This window comes from Ictidomys tridecemlineatus, unplaced genomic scaffold (assembly GCF_052094955.1).
Source record: "Ictidomys tridecemlineatus isolate mIctTri1 unplaced genomic scaffold, mIctTri1.hap1 Scaffold_130, whole genome shotgun sequence".
In the NCBI taxonomy this organism is placed as follows: Eukaryota; Metazoa; Chordata; class Mammalia; order Rodentia; family Sciuridae; genus Ictidomys; species Ictidomys tridecemlineatus.
In genome coordinates, this window is record NW_027521170.1 from 142,179 (window position 1) to 157,014 (window position 14,836).

General features: G+C 36.7%; 1 protein-coding gene across 11 annotated transcripts in view; it reads right to left on the reverse strand.

Moving 5' to 3' along the window:
• The window catches only part of LOC144372555 (transport and Golgi organization protein 1 homolog), a 137,846-nt gene that overhangs the window by 35,197 nt on the left and 87,813 nt on the right, over positions 1-14,836 (reverse strand). For 8 of the 11 annotated variants that reach the window (XM_078035886.1, XM_078035885.1, XM_078035888.1 and 5 more), the window contains 5 exons: positions 13,206-13,339; positions 5,702-5,788; positions 3,405-3,963; positions 2,487-2,690; positions 170-315 (listed from right to left, as the gene is read on the reverse strand). In XM_078035886.1, the coding sequence (XP_077892012.1) occupies positions 170-315; positions 2,487-2,690; positions 3,405-3,963; positions 5,702-5,788; positions 13,206-13,339 (1,130 nt within the window). Of the gene's footprint in view, positions 1-169; positions 316-2,486; positions 2,691-2,790; positions 2,810-3,014; positions 3,306-3,404; positions 3,964-5,701; positions 5,789-13,205; positions 13,340-14,836 lie in introns of those variants that run through there. The other 3 variants (XM_078035892.1, XM_078035893.1, XM_078035894.1) reach the window with 3 other exon arrangements.

Consider the following 14,836-nt stretch of genomic DNA (forward strand, 5'->3'; position numbering starts at 1 on the left):
GTAGCCATTAAAGCCACACCCCTATGGCTTTTGTTTCAGGAGCTATCTACTCAAAGGGTCAAGAGTCATTTTCATAAAGACATTTTAAGTTTTTCACTTCATGACCAGAAGCCACTTAAAAACTAATAAATAATCAACATTCTAATTGAAGAAACTATGTCAAACTTACCATCTTAGACAAATAAAGCAAGAATGAATATAACAAGAAAAGTATGTTGTCCAAAAGGGTGGCATCTGCTGGCTCTTTGACCTTTATCTCTAGTTGGTTTTCTGTATCAGCAGCATCAACAGGAGTACCTTCTGTTATAAGTAGCTCTAAAATTGAAAGGGGAAATTGCTATTTTATTTTATGCTATAGAATAAGAATTGTCTCTCTTCAGTTTCAATATTCATCGAGTATTTCACTAAATATATGAGTCACAGTGCCTGGAATATGTGGCTCTCCTAAAGACAATTAACACAACAGAGAAGAAAACTTCAAAATCCTAATTAGAGCTGTCAAACCCTTCAATTATAAAATGAACAATCTCCAGTCTACTCTCCACTACTTCCATGGCCATACAACTGCTACCAGAACAATATTTACTCAAGGAAAAATTTTAAAACCAGAGATATATAGACAGGGTCACATTCAAAAAACATGGATTTAGTGCTGGTGAAACTTTGTGTTTAAAATTTTAGGAAAGCTGAAAGAGAGGGAGTCTTGGTTTGCAGATTTGCAGGTGGAATGGGCCAAGGCTTAACATAGTATCTGGCACCTGGCAGAGATACTCAACAATTATTTACTGAATGGACAGATGACAGCTATTTAAAAAGAACACAGTAGTACCAAGAGAGACTAAAGGGAATTGGGTACAGACCTGCATTGAGGCTCTGTGAATGAGGTAGAATTCCAGTTAGACCTGAGAGCTTGTAGGGGTGGAATTTCAGTATGAGTTACATGAGCCTGGGGTATGTTTGATTAAACAGCAGGAGTCCAGCATGCAGTTATTAAGAAGTTGGACCAGTTGCCTCTAAGGTCTTTCTCAACCCTGAGATTCTATTCACTACTATTTTTTTAAGCTTTTGCCTAATTTTTTTTTTTAGTTTTTGATGGACCTTTATTTTATTTATTTGTATGCAATGCTGAGAATCAAACTCAGTGCCTCATATGTTAGACAAGCACTCTACCACTGAGCTACAACCCCAGGCCCTCCATTCACTATTGGTCTATGAATTTGACTGCTGGTGAAGTCTGCCCCACTGGCTCAGCATCTCAGCACCTGAGACACATTAAATGACATTTGGGAAGATTTTACCTACTAAAGGTCATTGACATCATTTTGTGGTGGAACTTAAAAGGCCAGGGAAATAATTCATTCTTAATTCTGTAAGTCAAGTTTTCCCTATTCTTGAAAGTTTTGGAGCATGAAAATAACAAATCGTAATGGTGCGTGATTCATTTTCATAACCTTATAGAGTTAAAGACAGTTCAGAAGTCAGTAGTGTTCATATATAGATGCAATGTCTTCTGGAAAATGGGAGAACTCATATGTTATTCCTTCTCAAATTAACTGAATCCCCCCTTGCTATGAGTTCTCCTACACTCTGTGTGTGCAGATGGTGGGGGGAGGTTCAGATCAGTGCTGCCAAGCCCTGCACTGGTGCAGGATAATGCTTATAGCTATGCTTACAGACCAGAACCTTTAAAAACACAAAATACAGTAATTATGGCTTCATAGCACCATACTGGATGGGTTAAAATAAACAATTAGTCATCATCTAATTTACTGATAAAATGAGAGTGAGCAACACAAAAGTAGAATGCTGTTGATGCCATTATTGGGGATTTTTTTGAAAAATTGTTTCTCATCTCCCACTGGATACTGTGCACTATGATGAAGTATTCGTAAGTGTCAATCTAAAATCGATTGCAGTTCTGTACTGTTTGCTGTAAGTATATAGTATAAAGATCTGGACCATTGACTGCATTTGAAAAAGTTTAATTACCATGTCCAGGAAGCAAGTCAAAACAGGACTTGAGCTATATTATATTCCATTTAGAAGAAAAGGGAAGAAAAACACAGAATTTATGAGACTATGAACAGTGATTATTCAAGCTAACTTGTACTAGGCCAGACTTTCCTGGAAGGCCTGCTAAACACAGATTGTGGGTCCCACCCCTAGAGTTTCTGGTGCTGTTGGTCTGGTTGAAAACTACAGTTTTAGAGCATAAGGCCTTTGAAGAAAAATATTTTAGTTGTAAATGGTTTACACAAGCTAGTCATACCTAAACATTTGCTTTTAGGTGAGTTACAATCTCTGGCCTATTTTTGATTTCTAGTCATCTTTATTCTTGCTTTTCTCTCACTTAAGATATTTTTTTTTTAACTCACATGTACCTATATCACTCTCTGCTCTATTTCGTACCTTTGGCAACAAATATCCTTGAAAGCCTTCATTATGGTAATGCCTCTACTTTGTAGAGAAAAATTGGCAAGCTTTACCTGGGTCTACTTTCTCAGTATTTGGGATCTGAGACACTTCTGAAACACCCATGTCCTCAGTCACAGGTTGATTCAAGAGGCTGGGCTCTTCAGGATGGTTCATATTAAAATGATGACGCAGGAGGTTTGGCTCTTCATGAAGATTTCTATTAAGACGATTTGTGTTCTCTTTAGGAAAATCATCTTCATGGGGTGGCTGCATCTCTACAAGGGAGAAGAATGCATTGAGCCCGATGGATGACACTATCTACCCCCACTTAAGCCCAATGATCAGCACTCCCCCTCAGCACACAGTTCCAGATACCTCAACACTGCCCTCCATGTCCTGGCATGAGCCCATGAGAACAACTGGGCAAGGATACGGGAGGGTTGTTTTCATCCCATTTAAAGGATGACTGAACTATACAGTCAAATTTATAAAGAAGCCTTTAATCCAAAGTATTTAATCCAAAGTATTTCATAAACAAATACATTTATGATAGAGGCTTCAATAACTTACATTCCCTTGGCAAACCAACATACACTCACATGAATAAATGTGCAGAAGAGAATTCTGGTCCAGAACAAAAGTGCAAAATGTCTATTCTGCTCAGAAATAACAGGAACTCTTTCATCTACAAGTGTGCTGGTCTCAATGAGCCAGTATAGAGAAGGGAATTCCATAAGTCTAGCTTGCTTAATGTGCCTTTCAAATATGTTCAAAGTAACCTAGGAGCCAAATGGTGAACCTATCTCCTTCCTGAGCTCAGGACATAGACCAATAGGATCCAGAGCAAAGATTATCTCTTTACAGGTTCATATTCTACCCTGAACATTCACTTGCACTTTGCATTCTTATCCAAAATATATCTGCTTTCATTAAATGTACAACTGTTTTCTTCCCCAAAAAACTTTCCTCCTTTCCCATTTCCATATCACCTCGTTCCTTGTCCATCATGTCTACCCTTTTGGCTGTGGTTTCAGTTTTCTTTAAAATCTTCCAAATTATACTCATTTCTTGTTTCTTTTCTTTGGTTTCTAGATAAGGATTGATTTCTTTTTTCAAAAGTTTATAAGCATCAGTCTTCTCCTGTTCGTTTGAGACCTGAGAAATGTTGCTGGTTTTGTTTTTTTCACTTTCTGGCACTTTCAATTTATCTGGTAGTATTTCTTCAAAAAGTTCAAGTGAAGTTTGTTCACCCTGAGCATTATCTGTTTGACTATCTGCATGAGGATGGTTCTTCTGAGCCAAAAATTGTTCCTCAAGATCCACAGTGTTTTCTGAGAATGCACTTTCAATTTGTTGTGAGTTTGCTACTACTGGTTTAGGTTCAGGTTCAACATCCTGGGAGACTTCAGGAAATTGTCCCACTTTTTCTATAGCTTTCTCAGAATCTTCATTTGCAGAATCATACAATTCCAAAAATCCTAGAAGTTCTTCTACATTATAATTATCAAAATCATCTCCTCCAACATCAAAACATACAAAATCTTTCTCCTGTAAGGAAAAGAAAACCATTAATGTGTCAATAACAAAGTATCACAAAAGCAAACTCATCCACGCTCCCAAATTCAGGATTGGTTCTAAAGAATCTTTGAGGTCAACCACATTACCCTCCTCCAACCCCCACTGCCTAACTCCATCTATAGCTGAGTAAATCTGTCTTTTTCTAGACTACAGTGTTAGAAAGTCTATTCTTTCTTTCTTTCTTTTTTTAACATGGGTCATATTCTTTAAAAAGCATAATGAGTAAAAATGGTGACAATTTGGTCTCCAACTGCCTGACTCTTGGGTCTCTCTCAATTTGCTCTGAACATAAGTAGGGAAAGGCAAGGTATCACTTATAGGATCCTCCAGCTCTTAATATCTACACCTATGTTTCAGAAATTTAACTCTTAATCATTTGCTCAGGAGAAGCTGGAAGATCCTGCAGCATTGAGAAAAATGAATCAGTTTTAAAGTATCTTACTGAGATACAAGTACATTGGATGGAATAAAGAATGATATTAAGGAGGCTCCTCACATTATTATTACCACAAGAACAAACTGAAAACAAGATTCAACAAGGTATACACCTTTATCTTCATCACGGTTTCACAGTCACTAAGATCTCTCTCAGGATTATGTGTATATTATCTAATCTTCCTTCTTGCTACTAGTAAGCAAATTGATATAAAAGGAGCCATAGTATGAATGGACATGTTTTTAAAAAATTTCCATTCCTAATTAAATCTTCATAATATTCTGCGGGGGTTCCGGGGGTGGGGGAGGCAGTTCAATGTAGTAGGGATGAGTGATTTCCTCTCCTCATCACATGCATTTCTAAGCCATGAGGGATGCATGTAATGGGAAATACAATGAGAAGGCAGAGTTCAAAACAAATGAGTTCTCTGTAATCAGTGAACTGCTGTCACAGCTTAAATCCCAAGAACTCTCTTTACCAACAATGAAGTCCAACAAGCAACAGAAGTGATTTTATGGCCCCTGAGATTATAAAGAAATTTTAGGAACAGCAACAACAAACAGGATGACTTTATCCATTCAGTCCATCTAATCTAAGAACTGTCCTAGCCTAGCAGTTTGCATATTCTACAGCCACTACAAAGAGCTGCCCAAAGATGTTTCAGTGTTGGTGGGCATCAATTACTATACAATTTAAAACTCTAGAAAATAATCAGCTGAAGTGAGAATTCTAGAACACGAAATACTTTCAGTCACAAAATCAATTTAAGTCAGAGCACCATACAGGAATGTTGTATAAAGGAAGCAGTTGGGGCCTTAAAAGATCTGAGACTGAACATCACCTGAAACGCTCAGGTCCCCTTTTCCAAATCTATAACATGACTATGATCCCGTATATGACTAAGAATAAGAAACATTTGTAAGTACATATTTCTAGCCTAGTATAAAAGTTAGAGTTTATTAATTTAACCTAAATATACTTAAAATGTCTAATAACTATCCAATGAGTTTTGCCTGTAAAATGAAATTATTTGCCTCTTAGAATATCTGTTTCAATATATTAGACAACTCTCAGATTATAATATAATCACCCTTGAATGCCTTTCAAACTTTTTTTTTTTACAGGTAGTCTGATTTCAAATGAAAATCTGACACAAATGTTAGATTGCCCCCCAAACACATTATAAAACATTCAGAAGCAGTTAACTGAATATAACTGATGGATTTATAAGCCAGTTTACAATTGAGAACAAAAAAGAAATCCATAACTTACATCTGTTGGAATTTGTAGCTCTTCTTTAGTATGTTCACGAACTACCTTGATGAAATCTTTTGGAAAGTATCCAAACATACTGCCAACCTATAGTGCAAAAGAGACAAATATCAAATAAATTCTGTACAAGGAATATAAATAAGAGATTCCTCAGAAGTGGCAGGAAATATAGACATAATAGATAGGTATATGGTATAACCAAGAAAGAAAGTTGCTATAACAATTACACTGAGATTATTATTCCAAATAAAAATTAAGTACAGAACTATTAAAGCAACATTTCCAACCACTGAAGTTTTCTTTTTTACATTTAGCTTAATTCTCAACACAGAGCATATAAAGTTAAGACTTCTGAATTAAATAAAAGATCTGCATAGAAGATTATTGGATACTATATGGTTAAAACTATGTAAATCAAAGCTGGTTATAAATGCAATTCCAAATAACCTCTAGCAAGAATTTACCTGTACATTTTGTAGCATTGCTCATAAACCAATATTTATGTCTTTCTTAACCAATACACAATAGTCATAAAAATTAATAAGTAAAAACAATACAAAAATCTCTAAAATGTATTACCACTATAGCAGATGTATTGATAGTATATGCTTTCCTAGCTTTGTCCAAATCTACTTTTACAAGCACTTGGGGAGTGCTGAGGGCCATTGTCAAGTAGGAATGAAGCTTCAAAATTTCCTTGCCAGTGTACCCCATGTTAAATGGATTTCGCTGTTGACATTGCATGTAAGGTGACCTTGCTCAAGGACCAAGGCAGATCTGGGTTTAGAGCTGATCAGGTTTGAGGAAGTATCCCACTCCTTAGGGTGTTCCCGGTTTAAGACAAAAGGAGTTTTAGGGAAGTTGGAGGTTGAAGATTATTGCTGCTGGGAGTAGGGCGTGCCTGCAGCCTGAGTTCCCGCTGAGTTCTCCTGGAGAAAAAGTTTTTAGGAGGTGAATTGTTCGGGAGATTGGATTGCCCCCGAACCTGTGTGGAGGCGGTGTGAGTCGGGAATAAAGAATAGCTGTTTGAATCTACAAGGCTGTGAGTGCCTTCTGATTCTGTGCCCAGCCAAGACTGCGGCATTATGGTGGCCCGTACGTGGGATGTCTGAAGCTTGGGGGTAAGTGAATTTGCTCGCTCCTGAAAGAGAGCAAAAAAATGGGTGACCATTTCAAAAAACAATGTGTTCTTGTTTTGATTTATTTTGTTTTCATTTCAAGTGGCCTGTTCCTAGAACTTTCTCAGGCAAACTAAGGAAAATGGTTGACTCAAGGTTTGAAGTTGTTAACCTTCGAGGAAGAAAAATTGTTAGAGGAAGGAGGTACCCCAGTAAGACCAAGAAAAACTATGGCATATGTTGATACAATACAAAAATGTAGCCCATGGCTTTATAAAGATGAGTTATTAAGTATATCAATGGGACCATGATGGTATCCTGTACAAGGATTTTTCTTCAACAAGAAAGAGATGACTAGTTCTGTTCACTATACTTGTCTTGGTTTTTACAGACAGCTGATTCATTTACAAAGCTAAAATGTTAAAATATCAACCACTAAATATGAAATCAAGTACTCTTTACTTATTAAGTTCCATAAGGTAATATATTTAAACATTATGTGTGTTTTCATAAATTGGCAAATGGAAAAATGTTTAATATTGCTTTGGTCTGTGTCTTTGCTGAAACAAGGTTACTAAGTGTTAAGATTCTATCATGTGTAATTTATATACAGAGAGTATAAGAAGTTTCAGCTGGGTTTCAATTACAGTATAACAGTACCTTAAAAAACATGAAAGTATTTCATCTTATTAAAGTGGAGTAATTTTATAAGGGTTGTTTTAGAATGTGAATTTATAAAAAGGGTTAATGGTTAAAAAAGAGGTATAAAAAGATTCAAGATGTGGAAATATATTTTAATATAAAAGGTTAAAGGAAAAAGAAATGTTTCTAGTTGAGATAATCTCTGTGTGGTAAAGTGAAAATTTGTAAAATGCCATTTAAAAAGATTTTGAGGAAACTAGATTTAATTTAAAAGCTTGAGAAAGGTAGAAAGAAAAAAAAGGTATTTGTACATGGCAGATTGAGACAAAGCTTCTTAATGGAGTAAAAAAGAGCCTTTGGTTGAAGGGCAGCCATGTAAACTAATATTAAGTGATTTAAACAAAATCTAAGCCTCGTTTAAAAGAGTGAAGCTGTAGGTGGTGAAAAAGTACATTTAATAGTACAGTATAGATGATAAATGAAATGTTTTAAATGGTTAAATTGAAGGAAGATTGCTTTACTCATCAAACTATTAAAATGTACTTATTAAACTAAAAAGAGGGAGATGAGATAATCTTTGTTTGGTAAAGTAAAAAGTTGTAAAATGTCTAAGTACATTGCAAAAAGCTTTAAAAGGTTAAATTGAAGGTGGTTAAGATGCCTTCACGATGGAGGAAAAAAATATAACCCATGAAAATGGGAAGATAATAAGATAAAAGATTTAGATAAAGAAGATTAAAAATTTGAAGTGGAAAACTTCAAAAACAGAAGTACAAAAAGGTAAAAAAAAAGAGAGAAGATGTATAAAGATAAAGATATAGGAAGATAAAAAGATGTAGAAAGACAAGAATTTTATACCCACAAAATAGGAAATGAAAGAAAACTAGGAGAGAAGAAAGCAACTAAGGGTAAATATAAAAACCTTAGAAGAAAACTAGAAGATAGAAATAAGATGGAAAATGCTTAAAAATGTCAAGTAAAGGTATTTCAGATAGAAAATACAAAGGGCTAAGACAACTATGGTTTCAAACCACATCTAAAAATTAAAAGGACTAAAGTAATTCTAAAAACTAAGGCAAAATGCTTTTGAAAGACTTAAATTTAAAAGGATCTTAAAGGGGTATATATCCCCCAAAGATAAACTTAAAATAACCCTTTTTTTTACTCTAAACTTTTTAAATTTGGATTCATCAGGACTTAATGCTGCGGAAAGACATATGTATCCAAAAAATGTACATAAGCCTAAGGTACTTTGGAAAGATATTCTAACAGGACATTGGAAAGCTCCTGACCCAGTGTTTGTCTGGAGTCGGGGTTCTGTTTTTGTGTTTCCACAGGGAGAACAGCAGCCGATTTAGATTCCAGAGACACTAACTAAAACAATTTCTACAGACCAAAAAGAAGATAATTTGACTCAAATCCATAACAGCTGATATCCAGAGCTCCAGCTTGGCTATTCTTACATCTGGGACAGTGATTAACCACGGTGCCTTTTTTCAATATCTATTTTATTATTGCATTTTTCCCACATCATAAAGTTCTATTTTATTTCTTGAGCTCATACAAACCTAGGTTAATGTTTTTCTGATCAGCTTTGTTTTTTGACTGTGTTTTATTTTTTGACTGTGGAGTTTTAAAACATTGCAATGGAGATTTTATCTAGGTAAAGCTACAAGGCTGTTATTATTGTCTTATGTGTTGTATGTTATGAGTGCACTGTTTTGTGTTGCATGTCAGTATGTGTGTATGTCCATATTTTTATATGAGGAGCGCTCATGAAAAAATGGATCCGAATTTTCTTTTTTTTTATTCACGTGATTTAAGTGGTTTAATCTAAATTAGGTAAACAGCTGTTAATGATTGTTTTCAAAGGTGGTTAACAGATCTGTTTGCTTACTATTGTTTTTAAAGGTGATTAACAGATCTGTTTGTTTACTTTCACTTTTCCTTTTCATTATATTTAATAATTCTGTTCAGGATAATGTCTCTTTAACATCATTGCCAGAATTCCCATCTCCATCCCAGTGCCAGTGAAGACTAAGAAAACCAAACTACAGCTTCTATGATAGCTATCACAGTAAACTGTATAAACTGATGCATCAATGAATATAACTCAACAAGTAATGCTCAATCAAGGACTTGATTTACTTTGGGAGGAAATGAACATATTGATAGACTCCTCCGATTTGAACTGCTTGCAGAACTTGCTTGGACTATATATGAGTTGCATGCATTGTGAACTATCGTCTGGTGCAGCGAATTGTGGTACTGCTGGCATATACTTGCTGATGGTGTCACTAGTGATGCAATTTCCTTGCCATCGCACCCCATGTTAATTGTGGTAATGCTGGCATCTTTGCTGATGGTGTCACCAGTGACACAATTTTTCCAAAGGAGCCGTCAATTGGCTTGGTGTCGTGGCATTTCTGTATCCTCCTCCCTTCTACTAGTGATGGTCTAAAATTTGGGGGCCAACAGAGGTGAGGCAAGAACCTCACCCCCCCACTGGCACCAAGGTTAAATTTGGGGGCCAACAGAGGTGAGACAAGAACCTCACCCACCCACACTGGTGCTTAGGCCTATCCACAAGCATGGCTGAATGCTGGACCGGTAGTCAGTGACGGGTTGATCTGGTTGCAGTGGATTCAACCCAAGACAGGAAACTGACGTCTAAAGGTCAGTTCTCCCATGACGGGTAAGAACCATATGTTGAATTGGACAATCTACCAGGCACGGTCCTTTAGCCACATTGCTTGTTGTTTAATTAATCAGAAGGGGGGAGAAAATTAATGCTGCAGTCTTGGCTGGGCACAGAATCAGGAGGCACTCACAGCCTTGTAGATTCAAACAGCTATTCTTTATTCCCGACTCACACCGCCTCCACACAGGTTCGGGGGCAATCCAATCTCCCGAACAATTCACCTCCTAAAAACTTTTTCTCCAGGAGAACTCAGCGGGAACTCAGGCTGCAGGCACGCCCTACTCCCAGCAGCAATAATCTTCAACCTCCAACTTCCCTAAAACTCCTTTTGTCTTAAACCGGGAACACCCTAAGGAGTGGGATACTTCCTCAAACCTGATCAGCTCTAAACCCAGATCTGCCTTGGTCCTTGAGCAAGGTCACCTTACATGCAATGTTAACAGTGAAATCCATTTAACATGGGGTACGCTGGCAAGGAAATTTTGAAGCTTCATTCCTACTTGACAATGGCCCTCAGCAGGGGAGAAAATAATATTACAATATAATGCATATGAAACCACATATCAAGCTTCAGTTTCACCCAAAATAAATCCTCTGCAGAAAAGAACCCCATTTATTTTCAGCACCAACAGTTAAATTATATGAAGTTACATAAAGTATACAAAAGGTATATAAAGTTCCCTTGAGGAAGACACTCCTATTTCTAACTACTGACTAAAAGCAACAGAAGATTCTTGCCAATAATTAAAGGAAACTGATAGGCAAATCAAATGCCCAAAAAAGAAAATTAAAAAAGGCATCTTATCACTACCTCTAAAATATCCCCATTCATGAATGTTCTTGTTATATCTAGAAACCATCTGAGAGCCAGTATTAGTGGTAGAATACTGCCATGAAGATTAGATAAGGGCTGGGGATGTGGCTCAAGTGGTAGCGCGCTCGCCTGGCATGCGTGCGGCCCGGGTTCGATCCTCAGCACCACATACCAACAAAGATGTTGTGTCCGCCGAGAACTAAAAAATAAATGTTGGAAATTCTCTCACTCTTTCTCCTCTCTCCTCTCACTCTCTCTTTTAAAAAAAAAAAAAAAAGATTAGATAAGACGGAGCAATTAAAAGTTTCATCACTGCAGATAAAGTCTGAGACTCTAGAAAACCAACAACATTGCAGAATGAAAACTGAAAACTCAAAAGGAGAATCATTTTGAAAACTAAAGAGTTTTTAATTTCTTAAGTATAACACTTATGACATGAGAGGCGAGTCTGAGGGGAAATACACTTTTCCCTTCTGATGAAAATTCTATTAAGGTTAAATTTGGAAAAGGGAAAGAAACCAGAGATGTACGGAGAAAGGGAACACATTTATCTCTTCTTAATCTGTGTCAAATGAGACCATAGATTATATAAAGCTCCATAATTACACACTGGGTGGTATCCCATTTCTTGTGATATGAAAAAAATGATGCAGAATCATGGAGGCTCATGACTGGAAATAATTTTTATATCTAATTTTGCTTCCATACATCATCCCTGCCAAGGTGCTGTTGATTTGATTTGTGGGTGGGGAGCCAAGAACTGCCACAAGAGAACAAATTCTGCATAAGCTACTATCAGAACAAATGTACTTAAGTGCCACTGCCCTGAAAGGAAATATTCAAAAGGAAGATGGATTAGACAGTGGTCCTTTCCTAACTGAGTTTTTCATTTTATAGGGAGCTAAGATAAAACACAACCTGACTGAAGGCAAAGAAGACAAATGAATGCCAGAGGAGCAATGCAAACAAGGTGCCACCCAAACACTCATCAGTCGGCAAAGATCCTTTCTGGTCAGGTGCTGAAAGCAGGGCTCCTCAGGAAGACAGGATGAGTGCTGCCACCCAGAATGGCAAGAGTCCTAGGGATGAACAGAGTTAACAGGCTACAATGTGAGAGGAGAAAATGCAAATCAAGCCCATTTATCCAAAAGCTCAAAGAAGGAAAGAAAGACGACTACTACATGAAAAATGCCACTTAGGTACATGGAAAAACAGTTCCAAGTTTAAAGGTTACCAATCCTATTTGGTATACTTGAAAGAAACAATAGATGGTTCTTTATATGGAGTACTGCAACTGGGACTCTGTCTAAATATAAAGTTTGTACCCAGAGGCACCATGTTTCAAGATCATTCCCTAAGAGTCAGAAATGGCAACAAAATGAAACTAGTTTTCCATAGGGATTACTCTTATTTTCTGTCTTATTTTCTGCTGTGTGGTGTTTTATTTAGGGTGAGAACTTTCAAGGATGCAACCCGGAATGTCTCTAAACTGGAACATTCCTACAGTCATCAAAGACCCTTGCTACTATTTTACGTAAACAATCCACATATCACATTTTTTTAAATGAAAAGGACAATAATCATAAGCCACTAGGAGGACACTCCTAGTGAATCTCCCCATTTAAAATATCAAAGCATGATATAAACAATGTCATGTCTTTCATCAGAAGATCCATACAACTGGCTGGAAGTAGAACCCCTGGGGGAACCTTCAGGCATAGAATATAGGAAAAGCAGGAAATGGATGACCCAGAAGTTGCAAAAAAGAAAAAAAGGGGGGAAAAAAAGCACACAATGGACATAATATTCTGCTTTTTTAGAGTAAAAACAGCACAATTGATTAGGTAAAATACACAAAAAATCAACTTTAAATATGCATGCCTGAGTTACTATCTCAGACTTAATTTACAGGATTAACTCTAATGTCCATGAATCCTTCCCTTTTGAAACAGCAAAGCTAAGAATTGTCAGGTTTTCACCATGACGACCTTTATGATGTGTAGAGCCTTCTGGAACTTGATGTGAGGGGTAGCAACCACAACCAGTTCAGTTCTGTTTCAGAAAGTCTCCTGACTTTCTATGCTGTGCCAGGCCTAAGGTGTGTTAGGAGCACAGGGCCTGGCAAAGAGGTCAGGTTAACTCTACAAAGACCCCAAGAAATCAGTCATTTAAATCTACACTGCTACCCATCAAAAGTAAGAATATAACACCTGTCAAACTTTTACTTACACTTCCGGCCCAAAGTTCTGGTGATACCTCTGCAAGTTTATAGTAGACAAATACAGGGTCACCTTTTTTAAAATTTACAAAACGACAATCTGGTCCTGTGAAATCTTCAACAGCTTCACCTCGATACATTAACACTGTATATAAACATTGAAAAAAGAAAAAAACAAACATTAGGATTTGATTTTTCACAGTCCATATTGACTCATCAGGAAATATGAATCCCACTATGAACAAAAATCAAGTTTTTCCAGTACTCTCTGGAATCACTTTTAATTCACCTGCTCAAAGTATCTAAAATCCTTAGAGATTTTATTGCTATAAAATACAATATTCCCTGCAATTAGACGAGGGAAAAGGAAGCTTCTCTATTTTTCTCTGTGCTGAGAAATAAAAAGCAAAGTGGCTACCACCAACCATAGCTGGTTTCAGTGAAACTCTTGGTTCTTGCAGGCCTCCTCAATTTTTTTCTGTTTCAAAATCATAGAAAGCTTCATTTTGCAAATATGTAAATCCAAGTGTAGACATGGACAGGCTTAAGTATGGCTTCATGCAGAGGTAATAGGGAAGAGGTTAGAATATCCAGGAACCCCCAAGGGGTTAATTAACTTGAACTAACTGCTAAAAGACATTACCTTTAAGTGGCTGCAAGTGCTACCATGCAGCTGTAAACACTGTCAATTTCATTTGCAGCAGAGTTGCTGTCTCTGGGTTTAGGATCTGGGTAAATAACCAGGAAATATATTTTCTCTGAGCAAATATTGTTGACTATATCCAACATTAAGATTGTTTCAAAACATCCTCATTCGTATTTTTTTTTAATAAACAAAATCAAAAGTGGGTATCCTATCTGACAAGGAACAAGTTTAACCACGAGAAAAGGTCAGGCAATACCTTCATGCTTAAAATGCAGGACTAGGATCACAATTGATCTAGAAACTGGTAGAAGCAACATTTTTCTTTTGGTTGACCAAATAGACAGTTTCTGATTTAAGATGAAATGGACAATAGATGTATGTAAAAAGCACAAAGAAATGGAAATAACACTTTTTCTAAAAGCCAATTAGCAGTAAAATACACGAGAATGTTTGTTTTATAAAAATATATGTCTGAGGAACAAACACAGATTTGGAGAGGGTAACTTGTTTTTTTGAAGCTAAAATAGGACTATTTTCAGAACTGTCAGCATCCTAATTCATATGTAATTAAGAGGCCAAGTTGAAGGTGAGAGACACTTAAAGGTGGGGAATTCTCATCACAAGTGGAAATGGCAATGTTTCTCTTGTTCCCCCTTAGGTCATAGAGGATTTATAAATCAGTAATATATTAGGTGACAACATAATGCATACTATGGAGCACCTATTTAGTTCTTTTTTTTTTTTTTGGAGCACTTATTTGGAAGGCACACAAGGACACCTTACATACACACCTCCCTACTTCCTACAACGCAACACAGACCCACCTGTTGTTTTTGGTCACATCTGTTTGGACACAGGCCATTTCTCAAGTTATGTTACCCCACTGAACCTAACCAACACCATGTCTTAGTACTGACGAAGCATCAGTGATGAGATTGTCCAGGTATCCCACGTAGGATAGCGCTCAATAGCAAAGAATAGCAAAAATGAAAGAAA